The 22,929-nt window shown below is 38.5% G+C and overlaps 4 protein-coding genes across 5 annotated transcripts; all 4 read right to left on the reverse strand.

Moving 5' to 3' along the window:
* Positions 518-5,377, reverse strand: LOC109712870 (cyclic nucleotide-gated ion channel 4-like). The gene is made up of 8 exons (XM_020236660.1): positions 4,737-5,377; positions 3,443-3,658; positions 2,500-2,810; positions 2,213-2,321; positions 1,770-2,006; positions 1,309-1,395; positions 1,022-1,216; positions 518-901 (listed from the first exon to the last, which is right to left on the reverse strand). Exons 1-8 carry the CDS (start codon positions 5,235-5,237, stop codon positions 581-583), a joined length of 1,977 nt encoding a protein of 658 aa, XP_020092249.1. The 5' UTR covers positions 5,238-5,377; the 3' UTR covers positions 518-580.
* Positions 7,137-12,211, reverse strand: LOC109712383 (cyclic nucleotide-gated ion channel 4-like). 2 transcript variants are annotated; one of them, XM_020235932.1, is made up of 8 exons: positions 11,645-12,211; positions 10,257-10,472; positions 9,781-10,109; positions 9,274-9,385; positions 8,941-9,177; positions 8,701-8,787; positions 8,297-8,491; positions 7,137-8,154 (listed from the first exon to the last, which is right to left on the reverse strand). In XM_020235932.1, exons 1-8 carry the CDS (start codon positions 12,194-12,196, stop codon positions 7,843-7,845), a joined length of 2,040 nt encoding a protein of 679 aa, XP_020091521.1. In that variant the 5' UTR covers positions 12,197-12,211; the 3' UTR covers positions 7,137-7,842. The 2 variants fall into 2 exon arrangements, with proteins under 2 accessions (XP_020091521.1, XP_020091522.1); XM_020235933.1 differs by having other exon boundaries at positions 8,073-8,154; positions 8,264-8,491.
* LOC109712384 (external alternative NAD(P)H-ubiquinone oxidoreductase B3, mitochondrial-like) lies at positions 13,634-19,092 on the reverse strand. The gene is made up of 10 exons (XM_020235934.1): positions 18,894-19,092; positions 17,719-17,986; positions 17,318-17,524; positions 16,218-16,468; positions 15,584-15,800; positions 15,382-15,486; positions 14,669-14,941; positions 14,449-14,570; positions 14,169-14,288; positions 13,634-14,078 (listed from the first exon to the last, which is right to left on the reverse strand). Exons 1-10 carry the CDS (start codon positions 18,983-18,985, stop codon positions 13,991-13,993), a joined length of 1,743 nt encoding a protein of 580 aa, XP_020091523.1. The 5' UTR covers positions 18,986-19,092; the 3' UTR covers positions 13,634-13,990.
* Positions 20,701-22,002, reverse strand: LOC109712385. Its single transcript, XM_020235935.1, has one exon. The coding sequence runs from the start codon at positions 21,682-21,684 to the stop codon at positions 21,061-21,063; it is 624 nt and encodes a 207-aa protein (XP_020091524.1). The 5' UTR covers positions 21,685-22,002; the 3' UTR covers positions 20,701-21,060.

Below are 22,929 nucleotides of genomic sequence, written 5' to 3' on the forward strand. Positions count from 1 at the left end.
GATATGGTTTACTTTATGATCAAACTATTTCAAAATTGTCAATTTTTAATGGCTATTATGACGAGTTTGGAGTTTAACGGTGTAGAAGAATCTAAATTTCTTCAAATTTTGATAGAAAATACTTTAAACTATATAGATTAAGGTTAACATTCTTGATCTTGAATTTAAAAGTTCTATGCTCAAATTTTAAAAATTATTCAATTTCCACCGTCCATTTTGATATAATTTATTTACTAAGTAAACGATATCGAAAAAAATTAAAATTTAATTCCTAAGAAATTTATATACCCTATATCATATTTAACGGTGTGGATCGTTGATTTGAACGCCCTAAAATCGAAAACAAATACTATAGTACCGGAGCTCGGTACTATAGATAGTATAGTAACCTAATTCTATATATATATATATATATATATATATATATATGAAAATTACTATTTGAAAAAAGTTCGGTCGCAGAAAATTATAGATCGAGCATTACCATATATTCAAATTTGTGAAGAATTATAAAAGATAAGACACACATCTTACTGAATTCTATCGACTCACGGAATTTGTTTATCTCACTATTTTCTTCTCACATCAAGAAATCATCCTGATTAGGCTTGGGAGATGTGAGGAGCGCCGTGTACAGCCTCAGCTTCTCCTCCCCTAGAGAGGAGCACCTCGAAAGCGGCCGCCGCGGCCGTATGAACGACAGCGAGGTGAGCGTCTTCCTGTGCCTGTACCTCCGCCACGCCAGTTGGATCGCCACCGCCGCCCACATCCGCCACCCTGGCGAGTAGTACCGCGCACTCCGCCTCACCTTCTCGTTCACGAACGTGTACCGGAAGTGCTGTGTCACGTACTTCACGTCGCTCGCTTCCAAGCCAAATGCTTCGGTAGTCTCGAGCGTCATCTGTTGAGTATAAATGATTAAAACACCGTTCTTTAGTTATTCGGGCTCAAAACTCTAGTTGTTTTATACAGTTCTGTAGTAGCCAAAGCTAGTTATAGAAAAACGATTGTTTCACGTCACCAGAGTGAAAGAAGAAGGCGGGAGCCGCTCCACGAAAGGGCGGCGGAGGCACCAAGAGAGGAGCTCGTCGCCGCTGAAGTTGCCCGGGCCGAGCATGCAGCAGCTCTTGACGCCGTCCCGGAGGACTTGGCTGCTCTGTAAATGGCCTCTCACTATAAACAGCATCCTCTGCACTGGGTCCCCTTCCCTTGTAATCTGAGTGTTTCAAAAGAAATCAAACTAAGAAGTGATCTTATTATAAAGAGATGTAAACGAAGTTAAAAGTAGAATTTGATGCGGATTGTTACGATTTCTCCTTTGGGAAAGATGAGGGACTTGACTCGGTCGCATATGTTCTCCAGTACGACTTCATCCATGTGTTGGAACAAAGGCACCTGCAATTAATTAATATACATACATGTAAACCTTGTAATTTCAAAGCATATATGAGGATAATTTATTAGCTAGAGCGATTGACATCAACCAATTAAGGTTGAAGCTGGAGTGTGATCAATTGACAATTTGGCAACACGATCCCAACAAGGCCCAAATTGTCGGGTTTGATCCAAAGTCCTAGGAAAAATCAGAGTCGGGTCCGAATCAAATTCATATTTATAGCTAGCTAGGATCTGACCCATTTAACGCCCCTAAGGTAATGGGCCATATGTGGCCCAGTAGAAACCATGAAAGCTAAAGAAAAGCCTAGTATGAGATCACATTTTTTGGGGGCCCAAATAAGAAGACAATTGGGCCCAAAAGGCCCATGTACCTGCCGGACGAGGTCGAGGCAGAGGTGGTACTTGATGTCCCTCCTCAAGCCCTCCGGAAGGTTCCGAATCATCTGACACTCATCGACGCCCCTCATTGCCGCCCACCGCTGCCGTTCGTACTGCCGCACTCTCTGCCGAAAGCCGTGGGGCAGGTGCTTCCGCTTCATCCACCACTCTACGCTTCGTAGCCTCAGGTTCATCGCTTGCTTCTTCGAGGTAGTTGCATGTAAGAATACCTATTGAGGCAACAGTCATATGTTTAGCAAATAAAAGTCATGAAACTGCTGTATAATCTTTTGTTCCACTGCATTCACTTGAGAGTAACTTAGAGAAATTTTTAAAAAAATTGTGTTTGAACAGTAACAGTATATAAAAACTCCATACTAGTCAAACGAGCCTAATGTGCTTAATATAGAGAGTGCGCATATATAGTTCCAGGTACCTTGATGTTCCCAATGAGCATGGTCACAAGTAATAAACCTCCTGTGATGGTGATTATGTTGAAGACAATCTCAACCCACTCCGTTGTGCTCTCCAAATTCCCAAAGGTGCTGAGCAATATCACATATTATATCAATAATATATCAACACTAAATATGTGTAACTACATATTCATCTCATCACCTACTTAATTACTTACTATATATATATATATATATATATATATGAACAATGATAAGAACCCCAAAAATTGAAACTTACTAAGGTTATAATAATTAGTAGTCTCACCTGAGAGTCATAAGACCCCAAAATATGGGGAGGAGTATCTTCTCAAGCCTATTAGGGTTTGTGACAAGTGTAACAGTCCACTGGTAAGCACCATATTGGTAGTTGTCACTACTATCAAGGCACATAGCCCTAGCCTGCATGTTCTGAGCCCATGATAACCTCTCTCCTCTGATTGAAGTAGTTGTGCCATAGTATATTGGATCCACACAAGCTATTGTTTTTGCTCCACACCCCTTGGCAACAAAGCATTGCTCTCTGAGGCATTTTGTTGCTCTTTGGATCCCCAGTAAGTACCAACATGCACCCACAGCCTACAACACAAAATTGCTTCTTAAATTTCATATAAATTGCAAAACAGTTCAGATTCACACTACTATCTTTAGCGGAGACGGATTGGATTCATTAGAATCGAGTTAATTTTAGTCAAGTCAGTGATGAATGAATTTGGTGAATCTATTTGTTTTTTTGTTTCACTTCGTTTATTTCTTTTTGAAATAAACTTAGTTAAAAATATGAATCAATTAGGATTCGAATTTGGAATCTCGGGTACCAACCAGCAAACTCTTTGTCACTTGCACTAGGAATAGTCGGTGGTGAATCTATTTGTTAATGTCAAATTTTTTGTAGCTGATAACATCACCCGATAAATTTGGTCTGGCTAATTAGTATGTAACTTTTGGCCATTTTTCCATTGGCTGGACTCTTGGCTCATTTCGGCTCATTGGTTTTTTTTTTTTTCTTTTTTCCCTCTGAGATATTATTTGGAGAAAAATGAGAAAAAATCGTGATTAAAAGGTCAGCAAGAAACAAACAATATATATATATATATATATATATATATATATATATATATATATATATATATATATATATATATATANATATAAAGGTGATCTTAACTGCAGAGAAAGAAAAAAAAAATCAGAATAAAAATCGGACTCACATGTGATGCCACAAAGTAGGCCATCAAATTAAGCGCAATGCCCCACCAAATAGTCCCAAAAATATATCCCGAGAAATTTTGCATGCGTCGCAGGAAACAAACCGAGTGGTAAATCTTTGGAAGGTACTCGAAGAGAAACATTATTAGCAGAACAGTCATCACTGTTGTCGTTGATCCTCTCCTTATTAGAGCTGGAGCTGCTACCCACATCACAACCTACATTATTTATTCAAACATCTCAACATCTCTCGTGTCACATACATAATTTCAAAAGTAGATGAGATAAAGAAAATTTGTAAAGGATTAATCAGTTCTTTCGATCGAGCAGTGTATAATTATTTATACACCGGTCATCTCGTAATCTTGTAAACCTCTTTATAATTATGGGCATATATAGTATTACTCTTAATTAATAGTAATAGGCGCGGTAATTAATACAACTAGTAATTAATTAATATTGGTTTAATGGATATATATCTAAAGCATCTTCTCGGTAGTACGATAAAACAGAAATGTTAGTGTCCTATATGATGGTACACTGACACTATTTTCTGAAACACATGCAGTGGTACCCTGTGGCAGAGCCTAATTTGAAAGGTTCCTAACATTATTATTTCTTGTTGATTTTCACTACTTCTGTTCTAAAGAGACATGACATTAGCTTAACTCGATGTATATCCATCTCCTGTAAATTTGCACTGCTTATTTAATTGGCTTAGCTCATGAAATGAAAGTAAATCTGTGAATTAATTATAGGAAAAACATATATAATTAACTTCCGATTGAAGTAGACAATGAAATGTTAAAGTTAAGCTGTTTATATGGTGTTAAAGTGGGACTTGCACATAAACACAATTTTGTTGTGATCTAAGTTTTTAGTAAAAGAAAAAAAAATCGTTTTATGTGTAAATTAAAGAAGCTTTTGTGTGTCATTTAAAGAAGAGTGTGGACGGTGCGCTACATATATATATATATATATATATATGTATAAAAGTGCTTCTATATATGAAGTGTGAATCAAATGCCATCCTTTTTTATCTGTATTTTTCCTCTACAATTGCTTACGATCGATATTATCAGTAACGAAATTTATTTATTTCCTGTAAATTAATTAATCTGAAATTTTTAATTTGCTGTGCAAGGAATAAACGTATCTAGATAAGGCACGTACGCATATATTCCTTGTGAATGGTGGTCATCATACAAAGCATATAAATGAATTGATCATAAAAAAGATGGTGATGATGATAATGGTAGCGATAGCGACGATGATGACAATTAAAGGTGAATTCACCTGCAACACTGGTAATATCACAAAGAGATCCAACACCAAGCCCTTCTTCGACTTCACGTACGACGTCGACTGCGCCGCCCTGGCCCGGCCCTTCGCAGTCCCTCCCACCTCCATCTCCGCATCCGCCCCCGCTGCCGCCCCGCGGGGCTCTCCGCGGGCCATGCGGAGCTGGACCCAGATGTTCCACACGTGCATGGCGTCGACCATGCACCGGAGCACGGTGACGGTGGCGGTGAACCACCCGTCTACGAACACGCACATGAGCGGGCCGCTGATGGAGAGCGCGTAGAGGAAGAGGGGGTCGACCATGAGCCCGGCGGCGCAGGCGAGAAGGTAGAAGCGGTTCCACTCGCGAATCCACTTGGCCCAAGGGTCTGTGGCCCGGCCCAGCATGCACCGTCTCCTCCCGCAGGCGCTACCGTGCCTGCTCTCAGCGACGGCGGCATCGTCGGTGTTGTTTAATTCTTTTGGGGCTATGGCTGGGGATTCTTTTGTTGACATGGTAGTGAATTTGTGATGGTGTTGAAGGAGGAGGAGCTCCTCAGGACATGGTTGTGGAGGGGGTGTGTGTGTGAGAGAGAGAGAAGGGACTATGGCATCCTAGGAGATAAAGGAGGTGTATGTGAATGTTGTTATTAGAGTTTTCACTTAATTGGTTAAGTGTGATAGTGTCCTTCAACATTGGGTGCACATGGATATGACCATGTTGCCCTTCGGTTTTGATCACAATTGGATAACCTATTAGATTAACTAGCTTAATTAATTAAGGTTTTTTTTTTTTTCTTTTGTTTTTGGTTGATTGATCTCTTTGTAAATAATTGTCTGGTGATTTGGTTAATTAGTTCTAACACCTAATTAGCGACTATAATTGAATTAATACGAAACGGCACGAGAATAACCTTATAGAGAGTACAAATTACGTATTTTTAAATCAATTTTGTATAATTACAATCTCTCATAAAAAGATTTTATTTTTCTTCAGTCAACCAGATTCGAACTCGAAATCTCATCATATCCTTTTCGATTCAATTCTCAATAAAAAAAAAAAAGAGTTTGCATTGCATTATTTAGCGAGTTTATTATATACTTTAAATTTGCATTATTTGAATTGAAATCGAGCGTAAATGTTTTGTATATATATATATATGATCGATCATCACTTTAAAAGCTTCTTGCTGGTAAAAATTTGCGGCTTTTACCTTTCCGAATGCATGAATCTGCAAACTTTTGGCTTATTCGTGATTCCGTGCACCCTCTTTATTGATTTGAGACACTAGTACCCAATTTTGGTTCGGAACAAGTCCAAGTCATTCTCCCTTAAGTTGATGCGTAAAGGACTAGCATTCCTCGTAGTACCACCCACTTAACAATTAATTATACTTACATATCTCTCACAGAGTACGACCGAATCTGGTAATGTTCTTCTAATTATTGTCATAGTGCATGCTTTGGCTATTAAGAAGGATACGTACGTACGTAATCAATTAAGAGTGTTGATATAACAATATTAAACACTGTTAAGATATTTATATTTATAATGACAAATAGGTAATTAAAAAACTCGGCAATTTCTGAAAACAAATTACATGGATCTAACCAATGCTTCTTTTTTTTAATAAATTAGGTGAAGATAAATGAATATTAAACTTGTTCTTAAGTGAGCTAAACAAATCTAAAATTAAATGAACATAAGTAACTCTTTTCTGTGTAAATTAATTATTATTGTCACGTACGTCACTGTTAATCATCACTTTCTACGAATAGACGTGCAGTGGGCCTCTGCAACAAAAGAGACAGGAGACTTGTCCTCGTGCTCATAAAGTTTTCTTGGCTCTTTTGGACACACACAGACACCATACACAGATAGAGAGAACAAGAGAGAGAAAGAAAAATCCTAATAATAATATTTATTTAAAAAATTTTAAAATATATACAAATATAAGAATAAAATTTTTTAAAATATTATCATAATATAACATTTATAGTTATACTGTTTAACTTATATAATAATAAAATTTGTTTATAATATATTTTATATGGTATAACTGTTACAAAGAAGAGAGCGATGAATACGTTAGCGATCGAGCTCTGTGGTGCTTGTAGCTTCTTCGACGAGAACATGCAGTTTCGCGGCACCTTCCCCCGATTTGTTTGCATGCATTTAAATGACGTTTCAGCCCCACCATCCCTTCTCCCATGATCGACATCACTACAACATTGCATCTAAAGTTGATGTTGATCTTTCACTCAATAATTTGTTTCCTAAATTATTCATGTCCTAATTAATTTATTTTTTCCATTTTGTATATGTTATTGATTTTTTTTTCTGAATGTGGAAAGCATATGGTTTGTTAATTTTATTAATATATTTTTCTTTAATTTTGATTTTAAGTTCAATCATTAGATTTAACACAAGCATAATTAATTGATAATACATTGATCATGAGATATTCCAATCTTTACGTACCACATGCACAAAAAGGAAAGTGACATTAAAAATCAATTTCTTTAGGAATAATTGCACCACCTAAACTAGAATGTTAGGTTTTTTTTTCTTAATCCCTTTTCTTGTATTCTACGATTTTTATCTAGGATTAAGGAACAAAACGTGAATGTAAAATTATGCTAAAACTAAGTTGTATACTGTTATCTTTTCTACGTACGACACGTAAGTGTTGATGGGGTTTGGTTAAATCAGTTCAAATTGGTTAAATGTGGATCCATCGATCCTAACCTAATCGAGATCTCACAAATTCAGATTGAAAATTTCTAATTCTAGTCCAATCTAAATATCAAATTGGACAACTCATTTTTGACCCATTAACCATTTTGAGTCGAACTGGTTTGCCTTGATGAACCGAACCCAAGTTGCATCCCACAAGGCCTAAATTGCACCAAGCACTAAATTTGTTACTACAATTCGTAAATTTTTTTTTTTTTTTTTTACAAAGTACAATTCATAAATATTAGCACCCCTGCTCTCCCACGTGAGGTTAGAGATTATTCGAGTCCTGAATTGTTAAAGTTAAATATCTTTAATTTTGATATTAATTAGAAAATTTTTTTAAAAAAAGAAGGAAAAGGAAACATTTTGTGCATGATGATATCAGGAGAGCTCATCTTGAATTGGCTTGGGAGAGGTGAGGAGTGCTGCGTAGTGCCGGAGCCGGTCCTCCCCCGGCGACGACGCGGGCCGTCGCGGCCTCATGACGAGAGAAAGCGAAGCGAGGGAAGCCCGTTGCTTGTACCGCCGCCACGCCAGTTGTATCGCCACCGCCGCCCACGTCCGCCACCCCGGCGAGTAGTACCGCGCACTCCGTCTCACCTTCTCGGTCACAAACGTGTACCGAAAGTGCTGCGTCACGTACTTCACGTCGCTCGCTTCCAGGCTAAACGCCTCCGTCGTCTCCAGCGTCACCTGTTGAGTATAAATGATTAAAACACCGTTCTTTAAAATCATTCACGCACCACCTACATAACGCGGTGAGCGTAAAATGAGTTAAAAGCACCGTTCTTTAGCAGCTTACATAAGTTATAGAGCAACGGTTGTTTCACGTTACCAGAGTGAAAGAGGAAGCCGGGAGTCGCTCGACGAAGGGGCGGCGGAGACACCAGGAGAGGAGCTCGTCGCCGCTGAAGTTGCCGGGGCCGAGCATGCAGCAGCTCTTCACGCCATCCCGGAGGATTTGGCTGCTCTGCAAATGGCCTCTCACTATAAACAGCATTCTCTGCACTGGGTCTCCTTCTCTTGTGACCTGAGCCATCAAAGCCGCCAAAATTTAAGTTACACAAAGAAGGGGTTAGACATAATATAATAATACTGTAATCCTACTTCTTATGCACGTACATATTATGCAGGTTACAGAGGCAAAAAGGGAAAAAGTTTCTGAAAATCCACGATTAATTGCATGTAGAGAGACATAAATGTGATCCAAAGCAACAGTGGTGTTATTTTCAGACGTACAGTTTCTCCCTTTGGAAAGATGAGGGACTTCACTCTGTCACAGATGTTCTCTAAGACTAGCTCATCCATGTGTTGGAACAATGGAACCTGCAACAAATGATCAATGCATTACTTTAAACAAATAAAATCGATTAAAAGTGGCCTTTTGGATCGAGATTCTTTTTTTTTTTTTTATAGTTCAGAAGCAGAAGTTATGTATCTGACAGCGTAAAAAAGTTTTAGAGCTTTTGGCTACATCACCTGACGAACAAGGTCGAGGCAGAGATGATACTTGATGTCCCTCCTGAGCCCCTCCGGCATGTGCCGTATCATCTCGCACTCGTCCACGCCGCGCGTTGCGGCCCACCGCTGCCGCTCGTACAGCCGCACCCTCTGCTTCGTCTCCTTTGGCAACTTTCGACGCTTCATCCACCACTCCATGCTTCTCATCTTCAGGTGCAGTGCCTGCTTCTTCGATGTCGTAGAATTAAGGAACACCTGCATTGCATGCGATGCCGATACATAACTATTCTCTATCCTGTTTTCAGCGTTTGGAACATATATATATATGTAGCACTAGATATATAGGAATACCTTGATGTTCCCTATTAGCATTGTAACCAGGAGAAGCCCCGTCGTTACGACGATGATGTTGAAGATGATTTCGAGCAATTCAGTTGTGCTCACGAGGCCGCCGCCAAAGGTGCTGAAGTAAAAGCACATGGTACATAACAGAGCTGTTAAAATATCCAGTAATGGTAGTGATCATAGAAGTTAATAAGAGGAGTATATATATATATATAGATTGACTTTCTAAGTTAAGTAGCCTCTTTTTTTCAAAAAAACTGTCCATTTCTGAAACTAGTCATATGATCAAAGTATTCAACTAAAAGAAAAAAGTCATGATCTTCTTTTTGCTTTCATTTTGGTTAAGTTGTGTATGTAAGCATTTTGTCACTAATTAAAGCTCATAGATTTGACTGTTTACTTGACACTGTAAATGAAAATTATCAGCAAAGAAGCTGCAACTAGAATAAACCTGAAAAAAGGAAACGAGATCTTAATTTAAAAGGTAAATATAACATCGCCTTACGTACGTACGTGATATTCATGAGGCCCCAGAAAATGGGCAGAAGCATTTTCTCGAGTCGGCTCGAGTTCGAAACGAGAAGAACGGTCCATTTGTAGGCACCATAGGCATAGTTATCTTGGCTATCTAAGCATACATTCCTCGCTTTCGTATTGTTAGCCCAAGCAACTATCTCACTAATATCTCCCCTCATGCTGTTGCTGTTTCTGGCAACACCATAGTATACAGGAATTGCACATCCTATTGTTTCAAGCGTGCAATTTTTCGCTTCGGTGCACATTTCATTGAGACACCTTGTAGCTCTCTGGATTCCCAGCAAGTACCAGCATGCACCAACCGCCTGTAATTAAACAGTAACATTTATAGTTTTAATTAGTTTATGACCAACAAGCATTAATTAATATATTGACTAAATATAAGAAACGGTTCAATGATACATGATTATTGAATTAATTAATGCGAGGATTAGTAATTTAGGAGTACTTACATGGGCACCAACAAAGTAGGCAATCAGGTTAAGAGCAATGCCCCACCATATAGTCCGAAATATGCAGCCCGCGGAGCTCTGCAGCCGGCGCAGGACGCAGACCGAGTGGTATATTTTGGGCAGGTATTGGAAGACGAACACGACCAGGAACACCGTCATCACCGTCGTCGTCGATCCTCGTCGAATTAGGGCCGGAGTTACCGCCCATAAAACAACCTGAAAATGCACAATTATTGCATGGAAAGAAAATTACTGGTTTATATTTAGACCTTAGTACATTTTTTTTGAAACAAAATTTGGTATAAATGGAACACTTATATAAAAATATTTTAAAAGTGTGTTCCTATAATCTAATTCTGTTGTGGTGCCAATATCAAACGGACGCTTAATGATAATGAATTTGGGTCCAAGGCAAACCCAAAAATGTAGCCTAATCATTTCGAGCCAGGTTTAATTGAGCTGGGCCATTCGTACTCGCGTCAGAGATCCTCACAGGCCTTGGTCAAAATCTGGCCCAAGTAAAGCCTATGTTATGTAGCACATGCACATGTCAGTGTAGACTTATTGTTTGTGTGTGTGTGTCTCTCTCTCTCTCTCTCTCTCTCTCTCTCTGAGGAGCATTTTATGGGAACAGCAATTAATGAACATGTATAAGCGAGACTGAGATTTGATCGACATGAGGAATCTTTACACAGTAAGTTTTGCCCCTGGAGAAAGGAGGGGGTATGGCTTCGAAAACAATGAAATGCATAGTTTGATGAGTTCGATATTTTAAGTATAAAAATGTTTTGAAGTACGTTAGGTGCTTCTCGTAATTAATTCCATACCACGTCGCTACAACCACTTGTTGTACGACGTGGGCTTTTGAAATGTCTAATCAACCAAAGTTTTTGGACTGGCCTGATACGTCTGATACCTGAATGAATACATGAGTGTGATGGGGATGTTTTATTAATTACTTTAATCTCCAAATTAATACATTTTCCCACGCTTACAAAATTATATTCCAGAGTAAGAAAACCGATGCGCTTCGGACATTTCAGATTAAAACTTGGAGCTCAAGAGGCCTGCGGGAGGAATATTACTTTTACAATAAGTAGAAAAATTAATCAGCTGTTCACTGGATTCTCTCTTTCTCTCTTTTTTTAAAAAAAATTATCTTAATTTTGAGGCTGCGGTTATCATGATTTTTTTTCTAAAAGAAATAAAATATAAACTATGAAAGCAAACAATTTCACGAATATTACTTAGACCAATTGCAACAACAAGTAATGAAATTAATTAATTACTAACAACGTACGTGTGTGTGTGTATATATATATATATATTAATGGTATGTTAAGGTGGTGATTAATTGGAGAAGCAAAATAAATGAATGAGAACGTCACCTGAGGCAATGGAAAGATGACGAAGAGATCGAAGAAGAACCCCTTATTCGATCGAAAGCAGTAGTTTGTGTTCTCCTTGCATGCCCGCGGAGATGATCTTCTGGGCCATCTCACGACCACCCTGCCTTTCCCCTTCCTCGCCCACATGTTGCAGGCGTGCACGGCGTCGGCCATGCACCGCAGCACCGTCACCGCCACCGCGAACCACCCGTCGACGTAGACGCACATCGCGGCCCTGCTGACGGAGAGCGCGTAGAAGAAGAGCGGGTCGATGAAGAGCCCCAGCGTGCACACGATGACGAAGGCGCGGTCCCACTCGTCGGCCCACCACGAGTAATGTGGGCAGACGCCGCCACCGCTAGCGATGTCGCCGTCGGGTGGGGGGTCGGCGGCAGCCTCTCGGTCGTCGTAGATGTCGATGTAGGAGCTGTATGTGGGCTTGTCGTCGTCGTCGTCGTCGTCGTCGGTGGCCATCGCGGCGGTGGTGGTGCTTGAAGGAGGAGAAGCGGGGTCATGGAGTATATGATGGTGGATATAAGGATTTAAGCGCATTATTATTATTGTTGTTATTATTATTATTTGTGGGACATATATGAGACTGCAGGTTCACACAGTAACCTAAATACATAAATGAGGGTTTAGTATGTTAGATAGTAGGAATCCAAAGGATAGTGTTGTAGGTCCTAAAATTTCTCATGCATTGAAGTTTGGGTACACTAGGAAGTACGTGTTTTAAATTGGAAAAGGAAAAATTATGGAAAAGATGCACGTATCCAGCTTTATATTTTTTTCTGCGAGTAAATGCATCTACTAGTTTATTTGATTAGCATATAATTTTTACTATTTAAACAGTGAAAAATGGCACCAACTAATTGAGTGCTTTATCTCTTCCCACGTGTTATAGCGACGAGCTTGCTAGCTTTGCGTCGTTGGTGTGTAGTGACGTACTCAACAGTGGCCTTACAACGGGGGGCCTTGTTTACCAATAGATACTTTGTATATAGCAAGAAGCTTCGCTGTCGAAAAACATCATTAAAGAAACTATATTTGCTCATCGCACAATTTTTGATAGATTACTTGAACACATAATATATAATTCCAATTTACACAATTAAGTGCATTCCCCTCTTTTCTTTTCTTTTTCCACGAACATAGACAATTTATCAGAACTACAGGTCATTTTTGTTCCACTGTCTAATTTTTTAGAACTTTAATTTTAGTACAGTTTAATTAAATTATTTGATGCTTTTTTTCTATATAAAATTTAAGTTAATTGTTTACTTTAAATATATAGCTGCATAAATTGTATTAAAATGTAGTGTAGAGCTATCATACTACCGAAAGTATAGAGGACTTGATGCTTCGACTTTTTGGCCCTTGAATTAAGGGTTGAATGGTTAAAGATGATTGTAGTCCCTCCGAATTAAGTGGTCCCTCTAGAGTTGAGTGGTCCCCACATAATAATAATATTAATTCAAAGATTACAAATGATAAAAAAAGAAACGATTAAAAAATTAAAAGCATCAGATTCTCTATGTTTCGAATAGCATAGTAGCTTTACTCTTGAAATATATTAGTTAAACACGTAAAGATAAATAACACAATTAAATTTTAAATTTAATGAGTAACTAATTATTTAGATACCAATATTAAAAAATAAAAAAATCAAATAATCAAATTAAAATGAATGGTAGTTAAATTATGTCCTTTACATTTATTTTTTTTCCATTTTCAGAATCACATCCACTAATAAACTTGGGTTTTGTAACTCTTGCATTATTTATTCAGATCTCGTACCTCTTTTGTCGATATTGGCGTTCTCTACTATTCGTAGGGCACCAAAATAGAAAAAAAAAGGAATCCAATAAGCTCCATTATTTACCAAAAATAACAACATGCTACAAAAGCGTGCAACACATGCCCAACAAAGTGGGACGAAGCATGCTCTATATACCATCGCAGTTCTCTTTCTTTCAAGGATAATTGTCATAGAAAATAATAACCTTATGACATCTATATCTTCTCTTTCAAAGTGTCAAAGACAATATCCAAAGATACATATCTGGTAAAGATGTGTTTATTGAAACTTGAAAGTAAAAAGACGGAAAAAGTAAATCTCAAAAAACTCAAAATTCACGTCGATACCTCGCTCGCCTTTGCAAGCAATAGATAAGGTCACACAAATTATACGTGGAAAAAATGATTTAGTAATAAGAAAAAAAAGAAACAATAAGGGGGTTAAAAGATCCAGGAAGTGATCCAATATGCAGGTAGTTTGTAAACTACCTTTGCAGGTCCGCAAACTCTCCTATGTAGAATGAATGGTTAAAGCTCTTGCTCAGCCCTTCATATGCAGCTCGAGTCCCTACCAAAGATGAACCGCTTCATCCAGTCGGATACCACCAGGAACCGTGTGCGCCAACTCACTTGCTTACTGATTTTTGAAAGATAAGTTTGAACATGAAAGCATGAGAATTATGAGCAAAAGCGTGCACAAATTCAAATGATGATTCGGAAGGTTTACCTTGCATACACAGAATACCATAGCCACTGGGTGCTGTGACCAATTGATATCCAATCTCCAGGTAGCTGCGCAGCTGTTTGCTCTCCACCTAACGGAGCAAATTGGCCAAAATGCTTATACCTAGAAAAATAGTGATAGTGATACAAACAATTAGACCTCTGTGATGCAATTCATATGACATATTCATATGACATATTCATGTATTATTCCTCTGTAATGCAATTCAGTACAAAAAGCAAGCAACTATGAACTATCATATACAAAAAACGAGTCCACATACCGAAAAGGGTGAAACCGGTGACGCCCTGTTCCCCTTATGCGAAGAGGGCCTTCAGGGTGTTCTTCACAAATTTTCATTTTGTTAAAGCACCGAGCAAGATAATTACCTTGTTGTGCAGCAACCTGAAAAAAAAAAAAAAAAATTATCATCACAAAAAGCGCATTTAACTCAAAAAGTGTTCCACATTAAACATTCAAGTCCTCTCTCCGCCATGAATTACCTGAGCTGTTGCTGGAAGCATCTTGACCTTTGAATCCACATTAGCAAGTGCCTTCTTGAACTCTTCTATGTCCAGTTCTTTAGATTCCTTCACATGGTTTCCTTCTGAATCCTTCAGCAGATCTAAAAAGTTCTTCATCTGTTTGCTCTTGAGATAGAGTGACACTTGAGGATACCTCTCACATATGTCAGCTAGCACATCTTTGATTTCTTTCACAGTTAATGTTCCAGAGTTATCCTTGTCTGCCAGGCGAAATATTGCAGAGATATCCTCCTGCAAAAATTTTTGTACAAAGCACATAAGACAAACCGTTCTCTTCAATGTATAATAATTACGTCTAAGCTTGATGCATTCTTCTGTTGGAGCAGGATACAGTTTATCAATGCGCAATACGTGCTTCCTTCTTGAAGATTCGCATGACAAGATAAATCATCATTTTAATTATTAATTGGATCCTAATTGGGTCTAATAAGTCAGTTTACTATTAATTTTGTGGTGCAAAGTTTCAGATGACTTTTGTGCAAAGTTTGTTATTATTCAGAAAATCCATCTAAGCACCATTTTGAAAAAAGGCTGAATACTACACACTTCTTTCCAAAAAGATATATAGTACAGCAACTTTAAATTTGTGTATGTTGAGCAACTCAAATGGAATTAACAACAAGAGTAACAGAAGAACGTAGGAAATCAGCCCCACCAACAATTGTACATACCATGACTTTCCTTTGGCTTATTGTTGCGCAATCACCAAGTGCATATACATCATCACAACCGAGGACCCTAAGCCATTCGTCGGTCGCCAATACACGCCTATTACCCTATAAATGTGTCAATGATTGGGTCAATTGAAACCATCTGGTAGATACTAATAGAACCTGATAGATAAAGGTTCCGACAGCAATGTGATTAATTTACCTGACCAACTTGCTTCATGAAGTCCAAAATGACAGGCCGTGTCCCAATTCCAGTAGACCAAACAGCCATTCCATAGGGAACAGAGATCTCGCCGGTTGCTGGATTAGTCATAAAGATGGCTTTATCAGACACTTTCACAACTCGGAAATTCGTTTTCACTTCTATTCCATCTCTCTGGAATTTTTCTTCAGCAAATTTAGTGATTCTTTTGTCAAACCTGCATAGGGAAATTTGCGATAAGTTGAAGACGGATTAATGGTTAGGTTACAAAACATGCCAAGAGAATATCAATAGGGGAATTCCAGTAACAAAGACATTGATTGATGAAATTTCTTTTTAGTAGGCTGATGTGGCACTTTTCAGACAGTCGGCTAAAGGGAGGCGTTATTACTTGGCCTAAGCAAATTCAATAACTAAATTGTCATAATTGAAACTATTGAGGATAAAACTGAAATCCGGGTAAAGTTTTAGGGCAGCCAATATTCTAATTACTAATTACAAAAGGTCACAACAATGATATATAACGCGCATTTTTTGCTTTTAAGGTTCAAAAACCTTCATTCTAGAGTTCATGTTTTGCATAATATGAGCCCAAAGAAATACTGAAGGTATAGAAGCCACAAAGTACTCTTACATGGTTAAAATATGATCTCCAGCTTCGATCAGTGATATGCTCACTAAGTTTTTAATATGAGGATATAACTTAGATAAGTCTTCAGCGACAAAATCATGCAGCTCTGCAGCAAATTCTACACCGGTAGGGCCACCACCAATGATGATAAAATGCAAATTTTTCTTTCTCTCTTCTTCACTAATGTTTGGAAGGTTAGCCCTCTCAAAACAGGTCATTACACTCCTCCGTATTCTTTGAGCATCCTCTACTTCCTGGATAACGACAAGTAAGAAAAGTTCAATAAGAACAGATGATGAAAATCAAAACCAATGACAGACTATCTGGATTGAAAAGTACTGGGGAGTCCTCCTGCAAAGTTGTTTATCTATGTAACGATAAACTGACACTTACGTGAGTCAAACTTAGTCCAACAGAACCATAATTTGAGTTCTAACCGAGTCAAGTTGGCTTAGGTTTAATTGTTTTCAATCTGATTTAAGTCGATTCAAATTGAAGATTAGCTTATATATTAAATTTTGGAGAAATATCATGTGAATTTGAAGTTTCTTGCTATTATGGAAAAGGTCATAAGTTGGACCCCAATTAGGACTAATAGTCATAAAACAGTTAAACTCTGGATCAGATAAAGTGAATCTGGTGAAAATAAAAAATAGGGACGGAAGAATTCCTTCCAGAAATGTTTTAAGATAACAGAGAATCAAAACTTGATGGACACAGTGTATACAATTATAATACAGGATCAAGCTAGATATTCCTTTTATCTCGGAGAGTTTCTAAGGGGCGTAGTTAAGTAGGCTCCTAACAGGTGCATAGCTACATGTATTTTGATGTGAAATTTATGAATGAAAAGAAGTCTTTACTCATGCCATGGAACCTTTCCCTGAGCCCTAGTTTCTACTGTTTCCTCTTTTGCACCCTTGAGACATGAGAGCATTATGACTTGTCCAGATAATGCTGAAGGCTGACCAGACATTACCATGTAAGTTCAAAAGTTCGCGTATTTTATTACTCTACATGACAGCAAACACAAATAAGCTCACAACTTACAGAATTGCATGCAAAAAAAGTAGGATCCTACACTGACAGTATCTAGAACAAACCTTCAAAAAATGACAATTCTCCACCACACCAGGGGTGTTGAATGTATTGGGCTTTGCTCCAACTGCAATGATCAAGTAGTCATAATCCACAGTAAATTCACCATGACCATCCAAGTTGGTCCCTATATCAGATCTGCAGTGAACCTTCTTATTCACCTGATCAATCTTATAACACTCGGCTTCCCAAAATTTAATCATTCCACCTTTCTGCCAGTGAAATCATTAGAATATTGTGTTAATTCTTTTTAATACCACAGTATTGATTAAAAATGAGATGGAAGAAAGTCAAGTTGCAAAACCATAAAAGATTCGTATGAACTTATTCAAGATTTGTTTATTTCATTTAATAGATGCAAAGATATACTATCTACTCTGTTTACATTAACCAAAATGAGCTGTACCTTTCTCAGGATATTGCGGACCGGCTCAACAATACTGCGTGGTTCCACCGTCCCACATGTTACACTTGGTAGTAAAGGGGTGAATGCAAAATAGTTACGAGGTGATATCACTTGAACATTGTACATAGAAGCATCAAGAGTTTTTAAGAAACTTGTGCCGGCCCAACCAGTTCCTACAACCAGCACCTTTTTCTTCTCAGTTGCTTGAGAAGGCACAAGGCCCAGATCTGCTTTTGCATCAGCATAAGCCACCAAACCTCCGCCGCTACTGAGGAAAGAAATCAAAACAAGCAGTTACACAAGATTGGCAAACACAAACACGTAAAACACTTTGTTCGGCAAAATATTATCATATCAAGAAGATCTTTTTCCCGAAGTCTACAACAATGAACTAGTTAAAAAATCCAAAATTGCATTATTTCCTCCCTAGTAAATAAGATACAATTAAGTGAAACAAGCAAACGCGAATTTGCTTTCGGCAGGAGATATTTCATCAAGCAAAATTACCCATTGTTTCCTCCCAATAGGATTCCACAAATCATGTATGTTTTGGTACAACGTGCAACAAAATTTTTACAAAGCTTTTACATAGAGTATCTATAATCATGTCCATGAGTACCACTTAGCAACAATTGGTAGCCAACTTTTTATGCATCAACCATGCAAAAAATAAGATAGGATGCTTCGGCGGCCATTACATCCTTTAAAAAAAAATGCAAAAAATAGAGCATATAGCTCCATTCATCCACATCTTCGATCATACTCATTCACATAATACCCTAATCCTCATCCAGAGCTTCGTTCTCGCATCAAACCAAAATCAAACTACCTCTCAAACGACTCCGTTCTAATAAACGCCACTATTTTAAAGCATCAACAAAAAAAATCAAGCAAGTAGCACCATGAATCGATTCAACATCGTACTAAACTCCCTCATCGAATCTTAACTAATATGCCCCTACGACAACGGATCAAAAAAAGAGTACCTGTACATCACATACAGAGCATTAGAATCACTAATATTACGCACAAATCATCAGAAAAAAGAGTTATATTCAAACTAAAAACCGGATCAAAGAAGACGACGAAGAGCACAATGCCGAACCCTAGGGTTCGAATACACGTAAGATCACCACCAACCAAACAGAGATCGAAACAGAGGAGAGGGCAGAGACCTAGCGGCGACGACGACGAGGAGCTTCGACCATGTCGAGCTCCCATGGAAAGCTTGGGAGGCGCGATCGAAGAAGCTCGCCGAGAACCTCATTGTCTTCGTCTTCGATCCGATTCCAGAGGAGAAGAGAAGGAAACAGAGAGAGAGAGAGAGAGAGAGAGAGAGAGAGAGAGAGAGCGTAGTTGTGGGCGGTTGCAAAAGCGCTTTGCGGGAGAGAGAAGAGAGAGGGGAGAGAGAATGTATTTATAGGGGACACGCGTCTTCTAGAGGGAGCAACCGAGAACGATTCCTTTTCTTCGCTAAAATATTATTTTCGATTAGTTAATTAATTGATACGTTCACTCCCGAATATTGGGAGGTTCGCGCTCCGCCCTTTTCGGAATATTGGGAGGTTCGCGCTCCGCCCTTTTCGGAGTTCACATTGCATGGAGTTTGTGCTTTTTAAAATAGTCAAAATTTTCTCTCACAAGAAATAAAATAATACTGTATTAATAAAAATTTAATACATAAAATTTAAATTTGAATAAACTATATTTAGTAATTTAAGTTTGAATTATAAACTTTTAACAAATGAGTCATAAAAATTTTGATATTAACTTCTATTGCATTACTATATTTACTTATTTAAAAAATTTCTGCCCACTAACGATAATATATTTTTATATCTATTATATCATACTTATTTTTTATAATTAATAATTTATTTAAAATTAAAATACAATACAAAGAATCTACAGCACATATCAAGCAAGTGTAGTGAAAAATTACAAAATTCAAAAGTATATTACGAAGACCATCATTATTTAATTTATAAAAAATTAAAATAGCATTCCAAATATAATAATTTTTATTATAATTTTTTTTTTTTACTGGGTTCATAATTAAGAGGGGCAAAGGAGTGGATGTTTAAACTGAAGGGGTGCATTTATCGAATGGCAGGGGTATTAATGTCTTTTCGGGCTTGACTTGTCAACCAAGAAAAGCGCATGTGGAGAGAGAGGAGGACGTAAAACAAAACGAAAATACACGCCGTGAGATTTGTCCGAGAAAAGCTAAGCATGGAACAGATTCTACGTAGATCCGGTGCGTACAGAATCTCCGCCGACTAATTAATTGGACGAATCTCAACCGCTCACTTGGGTAATCGTTCGGTGATCATCGCTAATAATTTAAGTTCATGCGGTTTAGTTTAGATAACGATGAACCATCGGTATGCACAGAAATATTTTTATATATTTTTTGATTTATTTTATTTTATATTTTAGCGTTAAATAGATTTTAATATCAAATTATATTTGTGTCGTGTTTGATCATAACTAATGGGCCAAAAACTTAACATCTCACCGCTCTCAAGCCCAGCCCAATCTAGAAACATCTTGTAAAGAGGTTGAATTGGGTTGGGCCGATTACAAAAAGATCATTAAGAAGCTTAGAGCCCGTGTGGTATTAAGAGCCACTTTAACTCTATTATTAAAATAGCAAAAAATTATATGCTAGGATGAAAACATATAAAAATATATTACTATATATTTATTTGGAGAACCACGTATAGATGTGTCACATTAAAAAAATAAAATAAGCCAAATTTTATCATAATTACTCAATTAGTATTATTATTATTTGATTAAGACATACCAATGTTGGCAATTGCAAATTGTGTAGCTAATAGCAATTAATCATACCCTCGTTGGCATGTCAAGTGAAAGATGATATGATATTTTCAAAGAAATATGACCTACTAACATAACCAAATTTGCATATTTATAGGAATATAGCCAAAAAAAAGAAAAAGTAGTACAACTATTTAAGGAAAAAAAATGTTAATTAACTCGGATAGCAAATCCAATAATCGCGGGGTTGCATTAGTAAATGCCACACTCTATCAGTGTTACCAAAATAATTTATGTAAGGATAAAAAAAAAAAAGAAAAAAGAAAAAAGAAAAAAGAAGAACTATCGCACGCGATTGGTTATGTACACGAGAACAATGACAAACGCTCCTCGGAAACCCTTCGCTGCAGGGCCATTGCAATCTCACACTAAACCCCTCCAACAAACCAAAATTTAGTAGACAAGCCCCTCGGTTAAGTAAAAAACCCCCAAAGCCCCCGCTCGCAACGATCCGACGGCGGAGGATGAAGGGCTCCGCCGCGGCCATTGTGATGACGATCATCGTCCCGCGGAGATGTCGATCTCTATGAGGTTCTCCTCTTCAATGGCGATCTCTATGAGCCCGTCGCTCTCCTCCTCCCACCAATCCAAACATGGCTTCACCCCCGAGTCCCACCAAGCTCTCTCCTCCTCCTCCTCCTCCTCCTCCGCTGCAGAGCCCCTGCTACTCTCGCTCTCGCTCTCCGAATCCGTGCCCTCCTCCCCATTCTCGGCCCCTTCTTCGTACTCCTCGTAGATGACCTCGAGGGGGCCCCCTCTGCGGCCCCATTCCACGAACTCGCCGCGAAAGGTGGGATTTTTATGGGTTTCCGCGGCGCCCACGTGGGTTTCCGAGGTGGGTTTTGGCGGGGGAGGGGAGGTGGGCTCGGGGGGCTCGGGGCCGAGGCGGAGGAGGGCGAAGAGCAGGAGGAAGGAGGAGAGGAGGACGGGGGAGAAGAGCAGTGGCAGGAGGGGGCGGGGGACGTAGAGGACGACGAGGAGGACGAGGGAGACGAGGGTGGCGAACAGTGGGTGGGAGTAGAGAGAGGAGAGTGACCATTGTTGGGTCTCCATTTTTACACACCCACGCAGAGAGAGAGAGAGAGAGAGAGGGAGAGGGGGGCGAAATGTGACTATGACCATGGGAATATAACAGGGGAGACAGAGGGGTTGGGGTTATAATTAGATCTGGTGCTTATATATCTACTCAATTATTTATTTTGATTAGTACCGAACTTTCGAGTTATATCACAGTTATGTGTCCTCGTTTTTCTATATGATGATTGATGTAGTTTGGTGGATACTTTGTAATTTAGTGCATGGGTGTAAGATCATTGGATCTAATTGGGTAGGATATATATATATACATAAATACACTCATGCATAAAGGTTAAATATTCCATCAATTAATGCATTTGCTTGGAAGGTGAATACTTCTTGTTTAGGCACACTTCTTGTTCATAAAACTGAGCCTTTTTTTTTATATATCTACAAATCGAAATTGCATAGCTGCTGTTCTATACCGAATAAATGACCATCGATTTAAACCTAAAGCAAAAGCTCTTCAACTTTAAACTTCCAAATCAGTAAAGTGAGGAGATGATGGGATAATTTTATCACAAATCCATTAGAAGAGGCAAAAGGCTCCACAGCAATGCTAGAAGAGATCACCAACTTTTTTATTTTCTTTTTTTCTTTTAAAAGAGAGAGAAAGAGAGAGAGAGAGAGGGAGAGAATTAGCTGGATTAATTAGAATTGAAAAGGAGCGCATTCACCAAGCCATGTTGAGTAGGGATGGTCTCCTATTTGATGGATAGTGTAGCTTTTGGGGCCTCACTGTTCACTCCCATATCTACCATGTAAAATGGTCATTGGGTTCTCCTCATGAAAAAGGACGTGGCCGCCACTTTTTCTTCATAGATTACAAAAGAGGGCACGTCGACCCCCTCCCTGCCTCTATTTTTCTGCGAGTTGGGTCGGAGAAGAGAGTGTGAGACATTCACTTTACGGAGCGTACAAAAGGCCCTGCGTTAAGTTTGGTACCACAGAGCCTCTTCTACATGACTTGTCTTTGAGGAGGAGCTGGGACCAGTAATACCAACCATTCCCAAATGGCTTGTCGTATTCCCCTTTCTTTGACGTAGAGGATTTCAAAGTGCGGTGGTTCGGGTCAAACCTGCATAGGCCCAGGTTCTCTGCCGACTCACTATTTAGGAATGAATGAGTAGTTCTTACAGATCTAGACTATGACATAAACCTGAGTTAGCATACATGTACATATTATAAAGTTTCAGGTACAGGTACTCTTTGTTAAATCTCATATGCATCTAATGAATTACGATCTATGCTCCGCATTTCATCTTTGAGTGTCTCTTTGCCAGTGTTTTT

The sequence above is a fragment of the Ananas comosus genome, linkage group 7, assembly GCF_001540865.1.
Source record: "Ananas comosus cultivar F153 linkage group 7, ASM154086v1, whole genome shotgun sequence".
NCBI classification, from domain to species: Eukaryota; Viridiplantae; Streptophyta; class Magnoliopsida; order Poales; family Bromeliaceae; genus Ananas; species Ananas comosus.

Coding starts and splice junctions, on each gene's coding strand:
- LOC109712870 (XM_020236660.1), bottom strand. CDS start 5,237: ATGTCAACAAAAGAATCCCCAGCCATAGCCCCAAAAGAATTAAACAAC. Junction 2,007..2,212: donor TGCTCATTGGGAACATCAAG/GTACCTGGAACT, acceptor TTGCCTCAATAG/GTATTCTTACATGCAACTAC. Junction 902..1,021: donor CGCCTTCTTCTTTCACTCTG/GTGACGTGAAAC, acceptor TATACTCAACAG/ATGACGCTCGAGACTACCGA.
- LOC109712383 (XM_020235932.1), bottom strand. CDS start 12,196: ATGCGCTTAAATCCTTATATCCACCATCATATACTCCATGACCCCGCT. Junction 10,473..11,644: donor TCATCTTTCCATTGCCTCAG/GTGACGTTCTCA, acceptor GTGCATTTTCAG/GTTGTTTTATGGGCGGTAAC. Junction 8,155..8,296: donor CGGCTTCCTCTTTCACTCTG/GTAACGTGAAAC, acceptor TATACTCAACAG/GTGACGCTGGAGACGACGGA.
- LOC109712384 (XM_020235934.1), bottom strand. CDS start 18,985: ATGAGGTTCTCGGCGAGCTTCTTCGATCGCGCCTCCCAAGCTTTCCAT. Junction 17,525..17,718: donor TCCGCAATATCCTGAGAAAG/GTACAGCTCATT, acceptor TTTCACTGGCAG/AAAGGTGGAATGATTAAATT. Junction 14,079..14,168: donor TGGTATTCTGTGTATGCAAG/GTAAACCTTCCG, acceptor TTCAAAAATCAG/TAAGCAAGTGAGTTGGCGCA.
- LOC109712385 (XM_020235935.1), bottom strand. CDS start 21,684: ATGGTCATAGTCACATTTCGCCCCCCTCTCCCTCTCTCTCTCTCTCTC.